Raw genomic sequence first — 27859 nt, forward strand, 5'->3', positions numbered from 1 at the left:
TCTATTTATTCGCTTGGTGTAGCTTCCTATTGGGAATTAATCAACATTTAATCGAAGGATAGCATTGCGATCCCTCACTTTGTATATATATACTTAGATATTTCATAACTTTTCCGATCAAGCCATATTATCAAATGATGTCTGTTCAAGGACTTGCACAGATTGAATTTTATTATCTCATTTTATGGCAAATTGTACACGTGCCCATTAACTCGATATAAAATCAATAGCTATTAATAACTATGATCTATTTAATATAATTTTTATTGAAAAGTAAAAAAACATGAATCACAATGGTTATCGCATCAAATCACGTAGACAGACACCTTTCTCAAATCTCAAAAGTGTATAAATAGCAATTAAAAAATAACAATTTAATTAAATTTAATTGTGTATGTTTGTTTTTAGAGTTTTATTATTAGGCCAACTAACTGGCTTCATCGCTATTGAAACATCTCTGTTTTATGACGTCTTAATGTCTTCTTATGAACGTGCTAAAAACAAAGTTTATTACTTGATCAAAAGTAGTGAGTGATCTAACAGCAACAACAAAAACTAGCACTTCCCCATAGATTTAAGAGATTAAGAATATAATTTTAATACTATAGTATTAATTATTTGTTTATGATTTTTAAGAAAAGATTAAAAATTGAACTTGCGTCTTTAATACGATTATATAAAATTGATTATGTGTATTTGCAAGAAAGTAGTAAAAGTTGTTTAACTAAAACAAAAAGCGAATATTTATGTATATAAATTAGCGGTAGTTAAAATGGAATACCCTACAGTAGGCTTTTTTGCTGAACAAATTTCTCAATAAAATATGCTGCTTTAAAAGGGGAGAAATAAAAAATAAATTTTGATTTTATGGCTAACAGAAGGAATGATTTACTACGCACAATGGTTTTGTTACATATTATTTGGGAAATAATTCGTTTGCTCATTAACAATTGAAAATATCTTAATGAAATTTCATACAGTCAGTGCTGAGGTGTTTTTGAGTTTAACTGTATTTACATTTGCTCTTATTTGGAATGGGAGCTAGTGGGTGAGCCCCCAAAGTTGCTCAGATCGCACCCACAAAATCTTCTGTTATTATCCGAATATATAGAAAATTTATACATGCTTACATGTGAGGGTTACCTGTTGTAGTTCAAGAGATATTTATGTTGAAATTTTATTTGGTTTGAAAAACACAACGGACTATTTGACATAATTTCAATAAACTATCTCCAATCAATCACGAGCTACCGAAATAAAATGTTTCAAACCACTGTGCGACGCTTGGTTTTTTGCTTTTTAGTGGCGATGGTTTAATTTTTGGTTTTGAATTTGATTTATTTGATCGTTTAAATAGTTTTAATGAGCTAACTATACCTAATTTAGTAATCAGTATAGTTTTCATCATCTTGCTAGATATTTGTAGCTAAAACCTGTAAGAAACCACAGTAGGCTCTTAAAGATCTTTAGTTTAGTACATATTTAGTTCATTGATACAATTTTAAATATTCAAAAGGCATAGAAGCAAAGCTGAGATTAATTATTTGAAACAAAACCAGGCATCTTTACTAACTGAACTATTATTCAGCATCTTTATATAATATTTATTACTACCTATTTCCTTTCAGTGCACTTAATCCTCCAAAACTCCTAACAATGTCATCAACACTGAAAAATATTCTACCTGCTGCAGTTTCTCTTTCCGTGCATTTTTTTTAATCAGAACCTGTTAAGCAAGGGGTGGTTGCATTACTAAATCAAAATTCATTAATTGCTTTCAAAATGTGTCTGCTTCAAATTGTATTTACACATTCCAAAACCAAAAACCTTAAATAATCATTAATTTTGTATATTAATGACAGTTTACAGAGACAGACCCAGTTGAAAGTAACATTTATTTGAACTGTATTCTGTAAGTCGCTCATGACCATTAAGAATTTGTTTATTGTTTGTTGCTTTTGTTGCGTTAGTACAAGTTTACGGTTCTATCTGTCAAAAACTCCGAAGAAGAAATGCTGACATCACAATAAAACAACACACCAACAACAATGAAACACTAAACAAAGCAACAAAAAAAAAAAAACAAGTCAAAATGCAAACAAACAAAAACACGTTCATTATTTATGTTTATTTTGTTTAATGGACATGTAGTAAAAATTTTATTTAATTTAACCCTTAATATGGATCGTTAAAATTTAGCGAATTAAACAAAGCATGCTTTTAGGATTGCAGATTTTACTACTATATATGTATATGGGAGATTTCATACCAAGTGAACCAACTTTTGAAATCTATGTCTTCCGATTGGGATTCATAGACAATTTTTCAACAATGTCGGTCAAGAACTCTCTGAGTTAAAGGGGGTCAAAATTTGACATTTTGGCCAAACAGTTGTTTTTTCTTCATCCATGTAACTTATTACCTATTGCTCTATCTATCCAATAGAACTAACCTTAGTGAAAATTTCATCCCAATCGAAGATGTGAAATCCCCCATATATAAATAAAATATTCAGACTCGGGTTTATATTTATTTTTAATTTAATAATTTCAAAGAACACTGAAAAATCTTTCTATGTATGGAACTAAAATATATTATGTATGCAACGTACTTAGTATCCGAGAAGGCTACCGCTAAATCAATTCTGCTATAATCTATAAGGATCCAGAATAGAAACACAAACTTATATTTACCATTACTAATCATGTAAGTAATACCCCGACATTGTCGGAGAGAAATAGATTTTGCTTTAGTGATCGTAAGCTATTTTTTTACAAACTTTATTGAAACGAACAAAGAAATTGAAAATAAATCTGCCATACCTAACTAACTGCTCCAATTGGCCATAAATTTTACAGAGGGACAGCAGAGGAGTATTCGAGTTTATTATTGGCGGATGGAATCCAGAAACCCCTCAGGAGCCGCGCTATGGGTTCTCAAAGTAGCGCACCTCTGACATACACAATTTTTAAGTGTATGAGTACTGTTTGTGATTCCTCCAAATTTTAATAAAAGTCAAAGTCTCCGATAATGCCTAAAAATTATGTTTTCTTGTGATATTTATCTTTTATAGCCACAAAATCGGACACCATTTGTCCTGTTAGTTAAACAATATAAAAAAAAATTATTGAAAAAAGCCTAAATCCTAAATTTGTTTCCATCTTTCCATATGCTATAAAAGTGAGTACCAAGGTAACAATTTTCATTGCGATATGTTAACGAATTATTTATTTTCTTAAATATATTGCTATTTATCTGGTTCTCCCGATTTGTTTTGTTTTATATTTTCTGTTACTAGAAAATATCAGTAGTTAATTTTACCTTCCTAGTTTTATGCATTCAAATGTTTTCAAAGTTTTTACTTATATTTTGATCCAAAACGTTTTAACGATTTAACATATTTTTCAATTGATAAAGAACTAATGATAATTTTAGTTCTTTATGAATTTTTATGATACGTTTATATTGTTTATTTGGTTGGCCAATAATAGGCAGATCTTTATAAAATTAGGTTTTGCAATTTTTGTATACAGTGAGTCTCACTCAAAATCGTACAACATATTTTTTTTAAATATTATGAAATTATACAGGCAATAATAGTTGATTATATAAAAAATTAAAAGTAATTTTATTAATTGGAACAAAAAATATGTATTTCAACAAAAAAGTTAACAAAACCTCAATGACACACTGACAGTCTTGCCCAATTTTTTTATTTGTGGATAAGGGTAATTAAAATTATACCCAATTTTCTGATAGGTAATAGCACACACAATATAAAAATAGCATTCTAAAATATTTCCAAAACATCAACTTTCTAAAACTAATGAATAAAATTTGACTACGATGGTGTACGATTTTAAATGACATACACTGTATATGCAGTTTATTGATGTTGAATTTCAAACTGATTATGATATTGGCATGAGAGTTATTTATATTTAAGATATTTTCGGTAGCTGACCTAATATGGGCACTATGACCAAAAACGGAAAGATATTCACAAAACCCAGCTGTTTGGTTTTTGATTACATACATATTTCTTATCTGTGCAATGATCAATTAGAAGCCGATCTTCATAAAATTTAGTACGGACATTTTTATTTATATATAACTAGCTGAACCCGGTCCATGTTGCTGACCCTTCGAAAACATCTGTTTTATATTGCATTTCGATCTCGATTTTAATATATAGTGTCGGACAAAGTCGGTGATAAAACCTTCAATGTTAATACATGTGGTGGCATGCCAGCTGGTTCCAATTTGAATTATTCAAAATTTGTTTCGCCAGGCAGTTTGAATTGAATTTGGTCATTGAACTTGTTAACATCATAATTTTTTTATGCCAAAATTGCACGTTCCCACAGCCAATCGAAATTTTTGTAGTTGATTGTAAGACCTTGTCGACAACGGCTTGAAAATTCATTTGCATTTGGCGGAAGTTCGGGAACGAAATCTCATTTGTGACGGGATCAATTGGAATTTTTCCATTTCCGATGTCCAACAATTGTTTTGAGAATGATTCGGCAGAAGGGTATTACAGCAAATGCACACGCATGTTCGTTGATTGCTAGAAGTAAAATTAAAGGAACTTCGCATCATCATTGGGAAGCGGGAGCAATGATCCAATTCTGTGGTACATTTCGGCGCGTCATTTAAAAGCATGAGTTGCACTTTTGGATATTTTAAATGAAGCGCTTGGAAATAGGATTGGCGACGGAACCGTAACCCAGAAGCAGTTCCGGCGGCTCGATAATTGGTGGCAGAATAACTTTTCCGTTCGAACAGCACATTCCCGGGGATTCCTTAGGGAACTTCAAAACGCTGCAATGTTTGTTCATTGCGCCAATCAGTACATCCTTGTGATTCCTGCAATCATCATACTTATTTTAATAAAATGCCGGCAACTTTAAATCGATTCTTTCTCTTGATCGAGCCATTCGGGAGCGATTGGCTTCTAGTCTTTCGATATCTTGTTGTGGTGTCTCTGCAGCTCTCGAGAGTCCATACGACATACACACATAGATTATGACATTAGCGGTATAATATACAAATTTGATTTTTTTTACATAATAACTTTTTTGGAGGTTGTCTCATCTTTTGCATCATAACTCTGGTTCTAATTGATTGAATTTGTCCATTTTCACTACAAAATATTTCTGATATGGAAAAATTTCATACTCCTGCGTAATTCCTTAAAGGTTGAGTTGCCATGCGACCTGGAATGAGCTTGAGGGTATTATGCGTTTGTGTAGCTGTTTGTAGCGCCCAAAAATATTAAACTAACACACACATTAAAGTATAGCGATCGACTTAGAATCACTTTCTGAGTCGATTAAACGATGTCCGTCCGTCTGGTTGGCTGGCTGTCCATGTAAACCTTTTGCGCAGAGTACAGGTCGCAATTTTGAAGATATTTCGATAAAATTATTTTATTTTTTCGGCCCAAGGACCACGCCTATTGAAACTCGCTGAAATCGGTCTATTATTTCACCTAGCCCCCATACAAATGTCCTTCCGAAATTGGACTTTATCGGTCATAAATGTTTAATTTATAAATGTATCTCCACAAATAGCGCTCCAAATAAGTTTTATATATACAAAATTCATGTCACAAAATTTTGTTACGATCGGTCCATAATTAGTCATAGCTCCAATATAGACCCGCTTCCGAAAATCACTTTAAGGTGCATAAATCGCTTAAAAATATTGGTATACTCACAAAATTCAACACAAATAACTTTCGTATAGACATAAATTACACGATCTAATTTCATGGTGATCGGTCCATAATTGGTCATATTATGGCCATATATAGCCCACTTCCAAAAATCACTCAAAAATATAAATTATTGAAATTTTAAAAGAAAAATGTTTTTGCTCTTTTACTTAGTGTAGGTCGGGCTTGACCATACTTTTTATTTGTCTTTATAACCACCAGCAAAAGAGATGATGGGTATATTGTTCCTCGCAAGATTCTAAGACGATCAAGCTATGTCCGTCCGTCTGTTGAAAACACAATAAGGCCCAAACGAAATCAGCTAGCTGGCTGAAATTTTTCACAAATAATCTCTCTTGATATGGTTTATTTCGTGTTGACAATTAGCAATATCGGTCCATGATTTCATCTAGCCCCCATACAAATATAGACAAATATGTTTGAACAGTCATAAATATGTTGATTATGCGGCAAGCCTGTACTCAGTACTCTGAAATTGTACTGTAAAATATGGCAAAATTCGGGAAACATTTGTCCCCATACAAGGTTCTCCTCAGAAAATGTATTGAACATTCATAATTGTCTTCAATATTGAGAAGAAACTGGACATAAACAACTTTTGTGATGATCGGTCCATAATTGAACCTACCCCATATAAACCCTATATAAGGAAAAAATATTTTATTGTCACATATTTTGTCAATTCACAAGGTCTCTAATCATGTCATATTGTCATAATGTCCTAATATTTCACAATGGTTTTTATTGCTTTTCAAGCTAAAAATGTCCTCAAATAATACTACTCTGTATGCTATGTTTGTTGTGTTATCATAACCAACCAGCAGAGACCTGCGCCGAATGCCTAAGAGTCGGTTAAGCCGAGCTGCCAAGTTGTGATATATTAGGACATTATGACAATATGACTGATAAGAGACCTTGTGAATTGACCAATTGATTTAAGATTCGGCACAGCCGAATATAACACTCTTACTTGCGTCAATTGCCCTTTTTGTAAGAACAGATTTTACCCTTTAGCACATCAAAGGGTTAAATTGAAACCCAAGCATCAACCAACAAACCAACGATATAGACTCTTGAGATATCAAACGTTGTTATTATTGTTGTTGCCGTTCTGTTGCCGGCAGTTCTGCTCTCACTGCGACGGCATACACTAACTGCGACACTTTATTGATGAGCATTTTAAAGAATCATTTAATAAAACAGAAAACACACATTTCAGTTTTAAACAAAACATTTAAATACACATTTTTAATTTAGTTTATAAACTAACTTTGGACAGGCAACAAGAAAAAGATCACAACTTTAAAGAAACAACAAAAAAATATATAAATTAATTGTGTAAATTAAAACTGAAATTCTATAAAAGTCGTATTAAATGTTTGAAAATAAAAAAAAATCAACAATAAATAAATAGTTTTTAAGTGCCACTGACTGACTGTCTGTCTAGTAAATAATTGTGTGTGTGAATTAAATGTTATTTATTTAAAATAAACAACTTCATCAACAAGTGACACCTTTCTCCCTATTCGCTGACAATGAAGTTTAAAACAGTTGCAGGCGGCGGAAAAACAATATTTTTACCGTTCTCATCAGGACAGTTGTCACGGCAACGTCTGTTCTCAACATTTCTATTTGTATTTATTGTAATTGTTAATTGCTTTAGTGCTGTCAAGTGTAATAAATATGAAAATGAATTCTATTCCTCGGTAGCCGGCTTGGAGAGATTATTAAAGACTGAACAAATACTGATGACAGATCTAAAGGATTATGTCGCAACAACTACACAACAACTTGCCCTATTGGAAAAGTGAGTGAAAATATAAATATTAAAAAAAAAACAGAAAAACAAAGACAAATTGTTTATTCAACTGTAATGAATACGGGTGATTTTAAATAAAATTTAAAACAAATTTAATACAAAAGGAAAACAAATATTTAAATATACATTCAGTATTAATTAGATACTCTAATAAATAAATCATTAAAAAGCTGTCATAAAATACCGAACATGTCTGGGAAAATTTAGCTAAAACTATAAAAATAAATCATTAAAATTTTAAACAAGTTAAATTAATTCTAATAATTAAGTGAGGCCATAAAATCAATACAGGCTGATAAAAAAACGCAATTAATGGGAATGCAATAAATAAATTCGCCATTTTAAAAAAAATCTATTTAAGAAACGTATCTTCTTAGCTGGTATTAAACAATTAAAAGTATTAGAAATAAGTAGAGATAAATGTTTATTAAAAATTAATCATACCAAAAAGGCAAGTCAACTTTCTAAATTTAATGACACTTCTTTTTTGATTTGGTCTTAAAAATATGAATTATCCAAAATATATGTCAAATTAAAGGAATTTATGTGAAATAAATTTATATTTATAAAATATACATCGTTACGGAATTCAGTTAACTGTCACATTTAATGAAAATCTGCATAGATATTGGAAAATATCACAGTTCACTAAATTATATAAATTTCGAATCAAGACCTTTTCGATTTTAAAGATTTATTTCTATACTCGCATTTAGTTTGACAATTTTACAATTAAGGATACTGCTCTCTTTAAAAAGTTTAAAATGCAATAGATTGTTTGTGAAACAATTTTTTTAATCCTCTCATTTATAAAATTGTTTTTAATTAAATTAATATATAGTTAATATTTAGATCCGCTATTAGCAAAAAAAACAGACTAATTTAGTTAAAAAACTGATATTTCAATTTCAAATGATAATATCTTTTAAACTACATATAAGTAGTAGATTCCATATATGTATATGGAAAAGTCAAAAATTGTATGTCTTGAGTTACAAAATATTTATTTTGATAGATATTCCACTCCCATCCCACTAAGCGACCAAAAAGGTCTTGATGGAAAATGTATAAGTTTCTTTTGAGGAAAATAAAGTGCCCATTTTGAAAAAAATTAAAAAGTTTTTGATTTCGGAAAAAAAATGACAAAATTTTTATATTTTTTTTCGAAAGATTGAGGAAATATTTATCTAAACTATTTGGGACACATTTTGCTAAGAACAATAGGCCAAAATATCAAACTCTAACTCAGGGATTTCTTGACCGATCTTGTTGAAAAATTGTGTTTGAATTACTATCCAATAGCTCTAACTATGGTGCAAATTTACTCCCGATCGGAAGACATCGATTTTAAAAATTGGTTCACTTGATCTGAAATAGCTGAAATAAAATAGTCTTTGAGAAGATCTACAAAATACGCTTACATGTGTAGGTTATCTCTAGTAGTTGAGGAGATATTTACATTTATTGATTTATTTATTTTTTTTAATTTAGTTCTATGTTTGGGTTTTAGATATGGCGGGCCTACGGAAGTTCGAAATTTATTTTTAAAATATCAACTATAAATAAAAAGACTTGCTAACAGTTATATCGTCCCTATGAAAAATTACATGCATCGAAAGTTGGCAGTTGGCAAAACTAAACAAATTATACTATTGTGATTTTTCATGAAGAAAAACATAAAATTTGATTTGGTGTAAATTTTTAACGATATAGATATTGAATAATTGTTAGTAATATTATTATTACTAACTTTATTATAATTCAATAATAATTACTTAATTCTTGAATAATTATTACTTAGGGATAATGAACTGTATGAGATATACAAATCGATATATAGGAAAAGGATCAGAGGCGATATTTTCCTAAAATAAAAGAGAGAAACCAGAGATTAGTTGTAGAGGAGATATTTGGGATAAATTCTTCTTAGGAAACACGAGATGGGAATAAATCTTAAAGGCAAGATAAATAAAAAGATTCCAATTATATTTTGATTTCAATAACTTACATGTTATTTAATACTTTATTTAAAAGTTATGAGTTGAGATGAGTGTGGAGTCTTCTGGTTGAGATGTGTGTTCAGCTTCTGTAGTGACGTGCGACTTGGCTAGGCAATTGAGGCAATATTCATTGATTCACACCTCTTTTCCGTTGCTCTACACTCATTGCTAAAAACGTTTTACAGAACTTTAGTGGATGAAATCTGTAGCAGATGCGACATTGATGAATATTAGCATTTCTGCAAGACATGTTATTTAAAACTTTATTTAAAAGTTCTGAGTTGAGATGAGTGTGGAGTCTTCTGGTTGAGATGTCCTTGCGTGTTCAGCTTCTAATCGGTAATAGTAGCAATAGGAATTTAACTTATTTCATTTGGAAGTTCTCAACCAAAAAACTCGTTTAAATGTAGTACAAATTCATTTTACATTGTGGGATATAAATTCAATAGCAAGTTAATTCTCAATAATTCGAAGGTTGGGATTAATATATAATATTATAATAGAAATTTCAAATTACAAATATAATTAGCATGTTTCAAATTTTAACAGATATCATAACAAAATTTGTAGCTAATGTAGATCCAAATATCCTTAAATCAATGACATTATAATTTTTGACACTTGTTATTTTCAAATACCAAAATTCCTAAAACGTTCCAAAAACTGATTTTTTTTTAGAAAAGTGCCTACTGTGACGTTATTTAACGTGTGATAGTAAAAAAAGTTTGTAGGTATTTAAGAAACATATACATAGGATTATATAAATATGAAGATTTTTCGTGTATCGGTGTCTTTTTAGGTAAAAAATACGGCCCTTTTTACATGTTCCAACTTTGAATGCTTGTAACTTTTTATAGGGACAAGCAAGTTTTTTTTTTATTTTATTTAGAATGTTATCGCCAATAAGCTGTTATTTTGAAAATAAAGTTCGACCCTCCGTAGGACCGCAATATCTTAAAAACCATAAAAAGATCGAGCAAAATTAAAGGAAATAAATCAAAAAACCCAAATATCTCTTCAACTAATAGAGATAATCTACACATGTAAGGAAATTTTGTTATAGATCTTCTCTTAAATTTCAGCTCATTCGGAACATACTTGAATTTTTGACGATTTTTTTTTAAAAATCTGAGACACAAGGAGGTGTGTAATTTTGCTAAATAAGCGTAAAAAGCTTTATTTGCAACTTTGGTATCTTTGGTAATCTGCACTGAAATTTTGCGGAAAAAATTTTCATAAATTTTTAAGTAGAAATTTATAACCGGTTATGGCCACCAATAGGCTAGGTTGTTGAAAATAAATAAATAAAAAAATATTTTAATCCATAAATGTCCTTTTTGATTTTCTCGAAAAAAAGATCCCCATAAAATATAAATTTGACAATAAGAATTCCCTCAGACATTAACTTACAACATTTTTTCAGTTAGTATAATGCTTCCTTCGATAAAAAAAAACTAAAACTTTGAACCACTGTACAAAAAAATTCAGACCATTTCGACTATAAGTTTATTCTACTAAAATGATCTAGTCAACATGCTCTTTGAGAATTATAGAGTCGTTATTCTGTTCCAATCAAAAAGTCTCAATTTGTTGGACAGTGTTATTAATATCGTGATGAAATTGGTCATACACATGTATGACCAACTCTATTGGGCAGTTTGAACTGCCCAATAGAGTTATGCAAAATGTTCTACTTAAAAATGTTGTAGTAAAATTAACTTAAATATTGCTACAATTGAAATTTAGGTCAAATATCCCTAACATAGTAGGTCGTTAAATGCTAGTCACAATATAAACTGATACAATATTAGGAGTCTTCTAACATTAGTTGTAAGTTTATTTTCCCATAAAAGTATATGTATGACATATACATATTTATATAGTTTTATTAGGTGACAAAAAACATATCACACCTACCCCTCGATGTTTATTAAATAAAAAACAAGTAAGAAAGTATATTCAGTCAAGCCGGACCGTATAATACCCTACACTAAAACATTTTCCTTTTAAAATTTCAATAATTTTTTTGGGTAAGAGATTTTCGAAAGTAGGCCTTATATGGGAGCTATGAAAGATCATGGACCGATCGTCATGAAGTTGAGATGTATGATTTCCTTAATTTTTAAGAGGTCATTTTCGGAAGAGGGCCTTATATGGGAGCTATGACCTGATTTCTATGTGAAATTTATTTCTGTTGACTTTTATGTGGATTCCAACATCTTTAAGAGCTTTATGATCGTTAAAGATTTTTGAAAGTGGGCCTTATATGAGAGCTATGTGCAGTTATGGATTGATACGCAAAAACTTTTTAAATATAATTTATCGATTTGAACCATTTTCAATAGGCTGTGCCATGTGCCAAATCATATCAAAATATCTTCAATAAGAAGGTGATTCTGAGTCGATCAGTATACTTTAAGGTATATTGAAATATTGAATATTAAGGTATGATTGTGTAGGGTATAAAAATTAAAGTATATAAACAAAATACGCGAAATTACCCCCAAAGAAAACTGGTAGAACATGACGAACAATAATCACTTTACCGGCAACTACTGCGTTAATTAATTCAATAACAATAATTTTAAAACTAAAGAGGTTTTTATTAATCAATAAAAAAAAAGTATCAATATTAAAAAAAAAATTAACCGTTCGACAAATGCAAATGTCAAACAAAACAAACAATGGTGTGAACATATATAGCAGCACATTAAATAATAAACTTAAACCGTTAACCATTAGTTTTGTGAAAGTCTTTTGTATCACTTAATTAATGCAAATATCAAATAACTAAAATTTAAATACACATCGTGCAAATGTGTTTATAATAATACAATATAAAATGCTATTCTCATAAATAAATTTTATTTATTTTTATTTCCTCAAAGTGTCAAATTTATGTGTTTTTTTTTCATTTTTGCTTTGGTTGCTGTTTTTACCAAATTTAGTACATGAAATTTTGCTAAATGTTTCAATATGAAACATGAATATGCATACAAATGGGATGAATAGAGTATGAGTTTGAACATTTTTTGTTTTTTTAAAAATACTTGGTATAGAATTCAATTTAATTTAAATTAAATTTGCTTGTCCACTCGAACGGAAGGTTTCAACTTTAAATGATATACAGTTTCAGTCGGTTTCCGACTTAACTCTTTATGTTTGCGTATTTATTTTAACCTGTTTAACATGTTTAGAATTTTATTTAAAATCTAATTAGTAAATTTTATACATTAATGTCAGTGTGTATTGCTAATTTTGGAATATTTTAGAAAGCTTATTTCGTAAGTAGAATATGGAACTAGTTTTTTTTCGCAAAATATTGCCTAACAATTATAAATGAATATAGATATGTATATAAGAGGGGATATCAAGATCACTATTTAGGTGAATTTGTGTCAATTCATAACTGTAGTTCTTGTTGCAAGTAAAACAGATTTATGTGAATGCGTCATTGAATTGAATATCTTTGAGCTAATTTAAATATAAGAGAATTTTAAGTCGGGTTTGGTTAAAAAACTAAGGAAAATATATGCATCAAATACAAAGCAGCTCGTTTTTGATTCAAGCTCTAAATGTGCGATCAAAAGAGAAAATATGTTGAAATGTTATTATATTTTTGAATATAGTGCTCCATTTCTTATCTATAGATATACAAACTGTTTATATTTTGCTATATCAAATTAATGAGCTTAAATGTGCACTACTAATGTTCGTAGTATATTTAACCTAATTTTTTTATTTATGTATTTTATTCAATGTTTATTAATATGCTTTATTTTGTATTACAGAGAAATATTAAAAATAGAAATAGAACACGAATTGGCAGCAGCTGATACAGAGAATTATCTCACCAATCCAGTGAATGCATACAAATTAATTAATCGTCTGTTTAATGGATGGGACAAATATGAAGAACAAATTGCAGATGCCTTTAGTAAGTACATATAAAATAGATAATTAGGGTCACCACTAGGGTATTCGATTTTTCTCTTGTTCGAATAAAACGAATAATTCGAATAAGAGATTTTAACTTGTTCGAATAATTCGATCACACGAATTATTCGAATAATTTAAATTTTTTTAAAAAAGTAAAGAATGAAGTTTTGATGTCGGTTTATTAATATTTTATTGTTAAAGAAAAACAAAAAATAACGTTAAAGTTAACAATTCAAGTATTGATAAGTTAAAAAACATTCGAAAGCAAAGTCAATTATTAAATTTTCATCAAAAATATTCTGATCAGATTAACTGCCGAATAATCTACCGAATAATCATTAATTCGGGTTTTAAATTGAGTAACTAATTCTTTAGTAAATTAATTATTCACTATTTCTAAAAAATTGTATTATACATCATGCTCTATCAACGTTGCCGAATCTTTCCTTAATAAAGTGGTCTTGGGGAATTACACAATAAAGGGAATCTGTTCAAGGTTTGATATCATTGTCTGTGAACTTGGCTAATTTGAAGTCAGGCACTGCATGATTGACGCATTTACAAATACGCAAAAAGTTTATTACCATGTTAGACAAAGATGTCCAACTCCATGCTTTTTTTGCAACAAAACGTTAGTTTCCAATATTTGTGTTTATCATTCGATTTTTATATACATATATTTTAAGATCATGACCTTCAACTATTTCAATGTAATCATTATAAATGTCATCCTCAATATAACTGTCGACCTTTTTAAAATCACATTCCCCATCACATTCAACTCCACTTTAATCTAAGTTAATATTTTGATTATTAATTGATTATTAATCTTCTAATACTTCGCCAGCTAAATAACAAATATTTTATTCCGCACCTTTTATTTTCATTGGTTCAAGTCCTAAGTTAAAAATTTTTAAAGATTTGTTTTTAGAATTGTAACCTCTTGCAGTAATATTTATATATTTATAGAAGGAGCTATAGGAACACTCATCTACAGTGATCGAAAGTCCCTTTGACTTTAGTTATTTGTCAAATTTCAGAAACAATAACATTTTTGTGAGTCATTATTACTTATTTAAATTTGAAATTATGAAAAATTTCAAGCAATTTATAAATTTAAATATATATGAACATAAATATGAATTTATTCGTTTTATTCGATTATTCTACATAAAATTGTTCGAATTATTCGTTATTCGAAAATGGCCATTTTTAAATTGTTCGATTATTCGTAAAAAATTATTCGATTAATCGAACGATCATTAGTCGAATGAATACCCTAGTCACCACTGTGTTCTTTGTAATAATATATAGTTATCATGCACATCTAATTGTTATTTTAATTTAATTTCAATAATATATTAGTTGCTGTAAACATTTTTATGTTTATCGCAATTATAAATTTTGAGTATTGTTCACCTAAACATAATTATCATTCAAGCAACTAAAGAATGATAAATATGCAAACATATTGTATTATGTACAACCATATAAAATTACAAATAACCATTAAATGGTAAGTTTCTATATGCTTAATCATATTTTGTTTAATTTTAATAGTATTTTGTTTTAATCGTTTGAAGAATGCTTTTGCATTAGTGTTCATTGTTGATGTTGGTCTAAGTTCCACCAGTTCTAGGAGACAATCCCGGGTGGGAACTACTTACTTCAACAGTTAAGTGTTGTCCGTTTTTGTCCCGTTTTTGATTACAATGAGACTGTCGGATAGTTGGTCCAAAGTTGTCAACACATTGGATTGACAAGCCGCTTACATAGCCTGCGTTATTTTACTAGCTACCTTACTGGTTACTTGATCAGCTACATAACTAGTAATTTTAATATGTACGGGTGTTAATTGACCACAAATAGTCATCATCATATCACAGACAGTCCAATAAACGATTGCTTGTAAACTGGTGGCTAAATATAACTACTTTCTAAAGTACAGTACAAAATAAACGTTTAAAGTGACATCACTATAGGTTACTAAGAGACACTAAAGTGACTATTGACTTCACGCTATGTTACATGGGATATCAGTATTCTTAAGCAAAAATAAAAATAAACTATATGAGAATTATATCAACACAATTTGTATAAAACCAGTTTGTACGAATTACTCACAAAACGTTTAAAGTTACTACATTCTAGATTACTTAGAGACACTTAAGTGTCAACTGTCTTCATGCTAGATTACCTGGGATGTATAAAGTAACGAATTGACTTTTGTCTGCACTACAAAAAGCATATACGTGGCAAACGACCTAAAATATATATTGGAGTTAGCCAGGTGATGAGACATTAGTGGCAATTACAGTCTATAAGGGATACATTGACTACTTGCTTAACTGCTGGGTTATGATGTTGTTACAAGTAAAGTTTGAGTGTTTGTAATTTTCATTCGCTCTATAGTTTTTATATAATTCCTTTGGTTTTCCTAAAGCGAACAACTATACATTTTAGTAAATAACAAATAACACAATTTCTTGCGCTTAATATTTATTTACACTTTGAAATCGATTTCACCAAGTTTTGGCATATGCGAGTTGGATATCTATCAAAATAAATGTCTTTTAAATGTCAAAATATAAAATTTTTGACTTTTGTGTCTGAATTACTATCCAATAGAACTAACCTTGGTGCAAATTTCATCCCGATCGGAAGACATCGATTTCAAAAGTTGGCTCACTTAGTTCGAAGGACCATTGTTTGTTAAAAAAAATATTAATGCGGTTTAGCAGCACCATTTAATTAAATCAACAGAGCTCAAACTTTAATGTAATTAAGCAACTTTGGGACGAAGTAGCTAGGAGAGTGTATAAAAAAAGAGTCTAGATAGAACCCCAAAGAGACGTTAGTTCTATTGGATAGTAATTGAGTTAAAAAACATTTATTTTGACAGATATCCAACTCGCATCCCACTAAGCGACCAAATAGGTCTTCAAGGAAAAAATCTAAGCTTTCTTTTGAGAAAAAATATCAAAAAAGTTTTTGATTTCGGAAAAAAAATGGCAAACCTTTTTTATTTTTTGAAAGATTGAAGAAATAGATATCTAAACTAGTTGGGACACATTTTGCTACGAACAATAGATAATAAGTTAAATGGATGAGAAGAAAAACCAGTTTGGCCAAAATGTCAAATTTTGACCCCCACCGATCTTGTTGAAAAATTGTGTTCAAATATCGGAAGACATCGACTGCAAAAGTTGGTTCACTTGACGTGAGATGAAGTATCATTACAGAGACATCTGGAAAATACATTAAACGAGAATATATAATTTTTCTCAACAATTTTTTGTTGATCAGTAATGATAGGTATTGAAACAGACAAAATCGATCCAACCAAGCATTTGTCAAAAATGAATAAACTCTCTTATTTGTTTTTACTTTTGATATAATTTTATTGAATTATACACAGAGAAAACATATTCGTGATAGCAACCGAATTTGTTGCCAATCGAATGATTCTACCTTCGTGACCGAATTTTACAGTTCTGACTACAAAATTTTGGAAGGGGTAACAAAAGTATGGTTGCTTCTAACGAAATTCTTCTTTATCAACTGACTTTCTGTGGATAGAACCGTAAAATTCTACGTATGCAACCGAATCATTCGATTGGTAACAAATTCGGCTGCTAACACGAATCTGTTTACTCTGTGTAAATTACATAGGGGGCTGATCACAGAATAATATTTTTGTTTTGAGAAACCCTTTATAAGGAAACGTGTAACTTAGTATAAAAATGCAGAACTTTTTTCATATTTAAAAGCTTCTTGACTTCCTCACACATTTATTCATACAATCTGAAATCTTGACAATGAATTCGTCATGATAACATTTTATTAAATTTAGAAGAAAATTGTTTACATCTATCACAAGGGTTTTGTATGCACAGGCTACACTTATATGTGAGATATTGATATTGGAATATATACTTCTCATACTTTGGTTGGGAAAGTTTTTACTTAAGTGTGGCACAAAACGTTTCTCTGATGTTTCGAAGGACCATTTTCATGCAAGCTCTGAAATGACACTAAAATCTACCTATTTCTTATTTTGAAAATCATTATTTTAGCTTATATACAGCAGTTACATCAAAGAAGAAATACCTTAGACTTTCCCTCTGACGATGATTTTGAGGAGTCAGCCTTGGCCCTGGTAAGACTGCAAAAGACATACAATTTGGAAGTAAGCCAGTTGGCATCAGGAGTTTTAAATGGTGTAAAATATGGGTGAGTAATAAAACTAATTTTATACAACAATTTTCTAATGTTTAATTTCGTAATAAATTTTTTAGCTCCGATATGTCCTGGTCTGACTGTCTGATGTTGGGCGAACAACTTATCAGATTAAGGGCCTACAATCAAACTAGACCCTGGATGCAGGAATCCATAAAACGTTTAAATTTTGATTCTTTTAATGGCAACAAAATCTCCTTAGAGTTCATGGAAATATTAGCGGAAAATCTGTTAAAAACTGGCGATGTTAATTCAGCTTTAAAGGTAGTACAGATCATTTTGAATGAAGATCCTTTGCGTAAAGGTAATGTGGCGAAGATGTTTGAAAATACAGAGACATTGCCGGAAATGGGGAATATTGAGACAGAATATCATGTAAGAAACTTATTCGGACAATATTATTATGGTTATCTAAAATAAATTAGTTTCTATCTAATTTCTAGGCCACCCAGGAATTCAAAACCTATGAAAAAGTTTGTCGCGAAGAAATCCAACAGTCCCCAGCAGAAAAACGAAATCTTCGCTGTCGCTATCACACAGGAAATTGTGCCTTCTGTAAACTGGCACCCATTAAAGTGGAAGAACTGCATTTGGATCCTTTGGTCATGGTGTTCCATGACATGATTAGCGATGAGAAAATCGAAAAAATCAAAGAACTAGCCATACCCAACATGAAACGTTCCACAGTACGTGCCGAAAGCGATGCCTCATCTAGAAAACGCAATTATCGCATATCAAAAAATGCCTGGCTGCCGTACAACAATCACCCGTACATGGAGCAAATGTTACGTGATTTACATGATGTAACCAGTTTGGACATGACATACAGTGAGGAATTACAAGTGGCTAATTATGGTTTGGGTGGTCACTATGAACCACATTTTGATTTCTTTACGGTGAGTAGGAAGAGATCTAGTCGTTAAAAAAGAACATAAAACCAGTTAATGGTCTTGAAATGACATGCAACCTCAATGTTATTACACACATATGTAGATACACATAACAAAGTATAATAATGGAGAGTATTTTTTTATGTCTATCTGTAATTTGTTTGCTGTAGGATAATATACCAGAGGACCAAGGCAATCGTATATCAACTTCAATTTTCTATGTAAGTATATAAGGACACACTCACTTATAGAAAGAAGCTTATAGTACAGACATACGTTCTTCGTAAAAACATACATTGTGCGTTGGATACTGAACGCAAAAACCATTTCTTCTATTTTGCCAGTAGATTGATATGAAAGTTTATGTAAAAATTGACAAAACTACCATGCCAGTCTATTGCATTTACGACTACTTTCACTGTTCTTTAGTCATCTACAGACAGACATTGTGAAAACTAAAATTGTAACATTCAATAAACAGTGGGCTTGAAGCTGACAGACAGACACATGTGCTCAGTTATGACACTTTTTCGGTTTTCAGAAAATAATTGTTATTGAATATTTCTTATGTTGTTGAACCGAAACCTAGGAAAATTAAAAATGTCTTTCTTAGTTTGTTTCTTATGACACGAACGCCATTTTGTGGTTGTAAAGGGTGTTTTTTATAGAGGCAGAGAACTTCAAATTGAAATAAGAAACAGAAAAACGTTTTCAATATCCATCCAATTACACTATGCAACAAATGAAGATTTTTGAAAAAACGCACGATCACGACATCAAAGGTTCGACTCTACTACCAAAGGGTAGTAAAACCCTGTGCTCAGTTTTGCGATTTTGGTGACCAATTATTTTATATGGCCCCCAAAGATTCCGAAAATGAGTGGGCGGTCAAAAAAAGGTGTCATCAGTTTTTCGCAACATCTAATTCAGACTTGGTGATACTGCTTAACTTTATATGACAATCATATAGCTAAGAGTCCGCCAAACAAATTTCGTTAAAATGTTTTCCCAAAAAAAATAGCTGTTTCGTGTAATTTTTTGGAAAAATTATAGAAAATTTTTTATTTTTACTTTTTTTAGAATAAGTTCCAGGGACCCTTAACCTTCGTGAGAAGTGTATATATAAGTTTGTCATTCCTTTTATAATTTCTACATTTTTCATTTCCGACCCTATAAAGTATATATATTCTGGATCCTCATAGATAGCGGAGTCGATTAAGCCATGTCCGTCTGTCTGCCTGTTGAAATCAATTTTCTGAAGACCCCAGATATCTTCGGGATCCAAATCTTCAATAATTCTTTCAGCCATGCTTTCGAGAAGTTTGCTATTTAAAATCAGCAAAATCGGTCCATAAATGGCTGAGATATGAAGAAAAAACCAGGAAACCTTGATTTTTTACCTACATATATCTGGATTACTAAGTCATTAATATAGACAATATGAATATCTAATGATAGATATTTCAAAGACCTTTTGTTTTTATTACCAAAAAAAAAATGTTTAATTAAAAAAAAATAAAATTTAAAGTTTAAAAAAAAGTTGAAAATTTAAAAAAAAAAATTTTAAAATAACAATTCGAAATAAAAATTTTTACAAAAAATTAAAAAAACAACTTTGGAAAAAAAATAAATTTTGTTTACCTTTAAGTATTTAAAATTTGTATTTTGAGGTATAATGTCGTGAAGGGTATATAAGATTCGGCACCACTTCTCTATTGTTCTGCAATAGCAAAGAATGAGCAAATCATTATCAGCATGATCCGGGCCCATCACGTTAGCCAATCTTGGTTTATGAAGCTTCAGTAGAAGCTTTTAGTGAAATAAAATAATTTTGTGTTCTTTTCGGACGTCATTTACATTAAAAACGAAAAAGATTATAATATGGTGATTTTTCATCAAGAAAAATATAAACTTTGAATTAATATAAAATTTTAACGGTTACAGACATCACAATAATATTTGTTAATAATATAGATTTAAATGTTCTCAAGTCAATGGCATTACTATTGTTGCAATTCTTTGTTTTCAAACACCGAAATTCCTAAAACGGGGCAAATGTGTTCCAAAAACTTAGTTTTTTTTAGAAAAGTGTCCACTTTGACATTATTTACAGCGTGATAGTAAAAACGCTTTGTATGTATATAAACCAAATATAGGGCTATACAAATATGAAGAGTTTTTGAGGATCGGTGCTTTGGGTTTTTAGAATTTTTTACTCAAACCAAAAATTATGTTTCAAAATTGGCCAACTTTGGCCTCCGCTTAAGAGGGTCAATTTTTACTTTACACGTTTTTACATTAAGTTATCTTTCCAGATCATATAAAAATTGTATATAGTCCTAAAGAATATTTTTTTTTATAGAAAAAAAACTTAAAAAATACACGCATACTATAACTTGAAACATATAAAAAGATGCTTCAACTTTAGATGCGTGTAATTGTTATCAGGTTTGATTGATTTTCTTTAGAATTTTATCGCAAATATACGGGATATTTAAAAAAATTCGACCTTCCTTAGGCCCGTCATATATAAAATAAAAAAAAAAGATCGAGCAAAATTTAAAAAAAATAATTAAACCTAAATATATCTTCAAATAAAAAGATAATCTACAGATATAAGTGTATTTTTTGCAGACCATCTCAAGGATTATCTACATATATTTGAAATTTCAACTTGGCAATTTTTTTTAAATGTGAGACTTTGAGAGGCTACCCATTCCGCCTACGAAGCTGAACAACTATAAATCAACTCGACAATACCACAGCCGATTAAATAATGCAGCTTCAAAAAACAGTAAAAACGAAAAACTTTAAGGTACTAAGTGATCTTTATGTGATATTTAGAGTGCATAGACACGTTCAAAATGCATTTATATGTTCACAAGAGTTGTTGGAAGTTATTCTAAAAAATGTGAAAACAAATTTTTTTTTTCCAAATTTCTTTCAATAAAAGGACACAAAAAAGCTATTTTTTGGAAAATAATTTAACAAAATTAGTTTGGTAGATTCTTAGCTATATTATTGCCATATATATTTAAGCGGTATCGGCGAGTCTGAATTAGCTGTTGGCCAAAAACTGATTTTAGGGCCCACTGATTTTCAGAATCCTTGGTGGCACATAAATAAAAATTGGTCACCAAAATCGTCAAACTGACGACTACCCTTTGGTAGTAGAATCGAACATGAACGTGTGGTTTGCACTGTTGCACTTTTATGGCATTAATGTTTAAATATGATTTTGGGCATGTATACGCCGCTGCGTAACCTGGAGGCCTCTTTGCAGTAAATCAGGCTGTATTTCGTCTGTATCTGACTCTTTAGTTCTTCAAGTTTAAAATGAGTACGAATCATTAAAGCTTTTCTTACAACCCACTGTTCACTCACCAACTAACTGACCGTCTGCTTATATTAGGGAGCAATTTGTTCCATGGTAAATTTTAACGAATTAATTTGACAAAATTTAACCAAGCCCTTCAATTTCAACTTAAGATTTACACAAATTTCTGATGAACATTAAATATTTTTGGTAAGATTTAGTTTTCATGTGCTGAATTGCGGTATAAGTTAGTTCCAATGCGCATTTCACTGGTTGCTTAGGCCAGAAAAGCTAAAGATATTATACAAATAAACTATAGAGTGAATGAGAATCACAGCCACTCAAGCTTTACTTTTTAAACCCTACACCACCATAGTGGGGAGGGTATAATGCGTTTATGCAGATGTTTGTATCGCCCAAAAATATAAGTCTAACCGATCGAATTAGAATCACTTTCTGAGTCGATTAAACGATGTCCGTCCGTCTGGCAATTTTGAAGATATTTCGATCAAATTTGGTACATATTATTTTTTCGGCCCAAGGACCAAGCCTATTGAAACTGGATGAAATCCATTATTCACCTAGCCCCCATACAAATGTCCTTCCGAAATTGGACTTTATCGGTCATATATGTTTAATTTATATATGTATCTCCACAAATTCCGCTCCAAATAAGTTTTATATATACAAAATTCATGTCACCAAATTTTGTTACGATCGGTCCATAACTAGTCATAGCTCCCTTATAGACCCGCTTCCGAAAATCACTTTAACGTGCATAAATCGCTTAAAAATTTTGGTATACACACAAAATTCAACATAGTTAACTTTAATATAGATATAAATCGCACGACCTAATTTCATGGTAATGGATCCATAATTGGTCATAGCTCGCATATAAGGCCCACTTCCGAAAATCACTCAAAAATATAAATTATTGAAATTTTAAAAGAAAAATGGTTTTGCTCTTTTACTTAGTGTAGGGTATTATATGGTCGGGCTTGACCGACCATACTTTCTTACATGTTTTATCTTTTCTTTTCTTGCATTCCCTTCTGTAATTTGTAAGTGGGTAAAGAAAAAACAAAAATATGGCATATTTTTGAAATCACTGCTGATTAAAGAAAGTCAGTAAAACTTTTTAAAATATTTCAGTTTCTGTAGGAGAATTTTATAAAATTATGTTAATTATAATATATTTTTATCACGGCCTAACATGGTTGTGTATAGAGCAGTTTCAGACTGCTGATAATTTTGATTCCCATAAAAATGAATACCACCCTACTGCTTTCACACACATTTACATACGTATGAATGCTAATATGTACTTTAAGCTGGTTTCATATTGTTTTCATAAATCATTTTCTCAAAATTTGTTCCGTTTAACCCTGAACACTGTTATCTACTCCTGTTTGTTTAGTTATCGGATGTGGAACAAGGTGGCGCAACGGCATTTCCATTTTTGAAAATTGCTGTAAAGCCAGCCAAAGGCAATGTGTTATTTTGGTACAACTTGCATCGTTCTTCAGATGGTGATTTTCGCACAAAACATGCTGGTTGTCCGGTCTTAAAAGGATCTAAATGGAGTAAGTTTTCCTTATACTTATTGTAGTTTTAGTTGTTGCTTTTATTTGCCATCTTTGTTGCATTATAGTGCATAGTAATTATTAATCCTTAAGGCATTATTATGGTTTTACTCGTAACTCATTCATTGTTTCTTTTTGCATTATAGTTGGCAACGTTTGGACACATGAACGCAGACAAGAAATGATTAGACCATGTGGCCTGGTTAGAGATCATGAAAGTTCGTTACAATATGCAACTGTTAAGTAAAATTAAAATGTCAAGTCATTGTGTGATATACTCGTAATATATACAATATATTATCGTACATAGTAATGGCATGTAATTTCTAGGGGGTTAATTGATAAGTTGCTACAATTAATAACTATATTATATTTAGTATTAATAAATTATATGTAAATATTTCTTATTATAAATATTTTTTATTATTTTAACTGTTTTAATTATTGTTTGCTTATCAATTAACCCACTTTTCAAAGTATGCCTTATCTTTATAGTCAATTATAATGTATTATGATTAAGTGTTTTCTTTATTTTTAATAAGTAAAAAAGTTGAACTTTTTAGACAATAAAATCCTTTAAATTATTTATGTAATTCATGTTTTATTAAATTTTATTATAGAAATTAAATTTGTAAGGATTTCGTATGAAAAGTGTGATGTAAACTTAAAGTATCCATCAAAATTATAAGGTCGCATTATTTTCGTTCTGTTTATCCGATAATGCAAATGGTATTGATTGGTACTATTGGGTTAAATAATTCAGATAATTTCCTTTCATTTGATTACTGTTAGTTCTATTTATAAACAAAAATAACAAAAATATTGAAGTGCGTAAAGTAAGGTCACCGTATATTATTTCAATATTTTTTCATATATTTTCAATGAAGGCACGTCCAAGGTATTATTATTTAATCTATCCAGGATGCCAATGAATCGAATTGTAAGAAACCAATTATGGGTCCCATAAGTGCTACAACGCAAAAAGGTATCCTATATTTGTAGGAAAATTAAAAAGGTGTTAAAATCAAACGCATACACATATTTATAATGAAGAATAAATTACGATGCACAGTGGGGCAGAATCGATATTTTTTGGAAATAAATCTGGCATTTCTAAACGGCTGGTCCGATCGGGATAAAATTTGAGTTGGGTGTAGCCAAGGAGTATTCGAGTTTAAGTTATGAAAATGGGCCCTACAAATAATCCACGGCGGCGCTATGGGGGCTCAAAGTAGGGTACCTTCGACATGTAAAATTTTTAAACACGTGCCATTTTTTTGTTTCCCATCCGATTTCAAAGAATTTTATATTTTTTGAAAGCGCTCGGCTAGATCTTGAAAAAACATGCTTGCGTGTGCTATTTATTTCTTATAATTTCGTAGTTATAGGCATTTCAAAATTGAAATTTTAAAATTTTGCCATACCTTGGTCCGCTTTTTTAAAAATATAGGGCGCACTTTTGGACTCGAATTTTTTGTTAGTTAGACAACTAAATTACCAACAACATACAAAATATTTCAGAGCAATGTCAATTACGAATCCAAAAATAACAGATTTTCAATTTAAAAATTCAAAAAAATTTTATATTTTTGCTGTTTTTCGGACAAAAAGGTGACATAACTCTTTTTTTATTAAAAACAACTTTCTTTAACATAACAATTTTATGTTTTTCTATAAAGTTTCCTTGCGGAGAACATTTTGGTATAAAAAACATGACCTATTTTTCGAACATGTCGGTCCTACGCCATTTGGAAATTGACCTATTTTTTATAAAAATTTCCACTTTGGGCCACATGTTATAAAATCCCAAAGCTGGGATCAGAAAACGGAAAGCAGTTTTGGAAACCATGATGTGTTCCCTATTTATCCCTAAAGTATTTTCCCAGCCCCGAAGGAAATGTGGACCTTATAGACAAAATTGTAAAAAATACCATTTTTGGAATTGCGGGATTCCCTTTGACCTTTTTACAAGTTTTTTACACCTTGTTATTTAGAATGAAATATTAAAATTTGGCCATACCTTGGTCAACTTTTTTAAAAATATAGGGCATACTTTTGGACCGAATGGACGATTTTTTTTGTTAGTTAGACAACCAAATTACTAATAATATACAAAAGATTTCAGAGCAATATCAATTACGGATCCAAAAATAAACCATTTTCAATTTAAAAATTCAAAAATAGTAGATTTTTGTAGTTTTTTTGGGCGAAAAGGTGCCTTAACTCTTTTTCTATTTTAAAAACTCTTTCTTTAAAAACATATAACAATTTTATGTTTCTCTGTAAGGTATTTTGACGGAAAACATTTTGGTATAAAAACATGTCTAATTTTTCGATTATGTCGCCCCTACGCCCTACGAAAATTTAAATATTTTTTTATCAAAATTTCAAATTTGGACCACAAAGTCAAAGGGTCAAATTCCTAAAAATTGGAGCGAAAATCCCAAAAATGGTATTTTTACAATTTTGCCCATAGGGTCCACATTTCCTTCGGGGCTGGGAAAATACTTTGGGAGTAAATAGAGAACACATGAAGATTTCCAACGCTGCTTTCCGTTTTCTAATCCCAGTTTTGGGATTCTAGAACATGTGACTGAAATTTTGACAAAAAAATAGGTCAATTTCCGAAGGACGTAGGGGCAACATAATCAAAAAATAGGACATGTTTTTTATTCCAAAAAGTTTTCCGTAAAAATACCTTACGAAAAACATAAAATGGTTATATGTTTTTAAAGAAAGTTTTTTTTTTTTTTAAATTCGCCCAAAAAACAGCAAAAATCTACTATTTTTTGAATTTTTAAATTGAAAATTCATTCACTCTAGTCACTAGACTCTAGTGTTTTATTTGTATAATCTGGCCTAAGCAACCAGTGAAATGCGCATAGGAACTAGCTTATCCCCCAACAATAAATTTCAGTGAATTTATCAATTATTGGGAATTCAGCACACTAATTCTTAACATGAAAATGGTTTAATTTTGGATCCATAATTGGTATTGCTCTGAAATCTTTTGTATATTATTTATTGGTAATTTAATTGTCTAAATAACAAAATTACGCCCAATATTTTTAAAAATCTGACCATTTCAAAAGGGCTGTTGAAAAGGTTTTTTAACTACATCGCACTATAGCCGAATTTCCAAATTTTACGGCAAAAAGATTTTTCAACATTGCCAAAATATTGGAAGGAAAAAATATATACAAGTAATAAAAATTGACAACCCATAATTAGACATAAAATGCTGATAATATTTAAATTTATTTTAATTCGTGTTATCAATTGTAAAGCAATATGACTTTTATTAAATAAAATCTTGTTTTCCAAAACATACATTCAATAAAATAAATCTTTGAATATGGATTCTATTATTCGTAAACTGTTGTAAAGATATTTTGTAAATCTTTGTATTTAGCACTTATTTCGGCTTTTATGGAGTAGAACTGCCATGAGGGCGTGGACCGCCCATTTTTATACAAATCGAATATTTTGGCAGTAGATGACTGCATACCAAATTTGGTGAGGCTAGTTTGTCATGAAATAGTTCTTGCCACTGCTTGTGTCAGTGAGTGTTGCATTCACATTTTCTTTGATATTTGAACGAAGACACATAAGTGCAGTTAGAGGTACTTCTTGCCAATTTTAGGCCCATCGATGGTAAAAATCCGTTATCTAGTTGCATTTGATGAATGCTTGTGATCAGTCATTACGATACTACCAAATACGCTTTTAATCAATATTAATCAATGTTTGAAAAGTAGCAGAACATTCTTTTACTTGCTAATTTTACTATTTTCCAATATTTTGTTTAGTTTTTGTAGTCAAAATTTTAGAAGCTAGTAAAAACTACCAAGCAAACGAATGAACCAATATTATATTAAATATCAGAATCTTTAGATACATTTTTATACTATTTATTACAGAAATTAAACAAAAGGAGATTGGAACCAATGCTTTTATATCTCTCATATAAGGGATGACTAAGTATTACTTGAACTGAGGCCAAACTCAGCAATCCATGCTAAACATTCGGACCTGGGAAATGGGTTATCTAGAAACCTCAGTACAATTTAGTCAAACCATCATATTAAGTGTAAATGATGAGTATATTGGAATAACACAAAATCAGAACACGCTCACAAATCTGATATAAAAGATAGGACCAGATCCCAAGAGTAGGTAACTAACTAGCTTATATAGAAAACCGTAACACAATTCGGTCAAGCCATCATATTAAGTGTCAGTGATGAAATTATAGAAAACCACGTCTCTTAAAATAAACGTCGGCTAAGGAAATTTAAAATACTCCTCGGGTAAGTTATTCTTATAGCTT

General features: G+C 30.3%; 1 protein-coding gene across 1 annotated transcript; it reads left to right on the forward strand.

Annotated features, from left to right (window-relative positions):
• Positions 1 to 7260: 7260 nt before the first annotated feature.
• On the forward strand, positions 7261 to 24117 carry PH4alphaNE1 (prolyl-4-hydroxylase-alpha NE1). Its single transcript, XM_065504047.1, has 8 exons — positions 7261 to 7547; positions 13351 to 13496; positions 17575 to 17731; positions 17797 to 18112; positions 18181 to 18633; positions 18798 to 18848; positions 23364 to 23529; positions 23676 to 24117. The coding sequence occupies exons 1-8, from the start codon at positions 7276 to 7278 to the stop codon at positions 23774 to 23776; spliced, it is 1662 nt and encodes a 553-aa protein (XP_065360119.1). The 5' UTR covers positions 7261 to 7275; the 3' UTR covers positions 23777 to 24117.
• Positions 24118 to 27859: the final 3742 nt, after the last annotated feature.

Source organism: Calliphora vicina, chromosome 1 (assembly GCF_958450345.1).
Source record: "Calliphora vicina chromosome 1, idCalVici1.1, whole genome shotgun sequence".
Lineage (NCBI taxonomy): Eukaryota > Metazoa > Arthropoda > Insecta > Diptera > Calliphoridae > Calliphora > Calliphora vicina.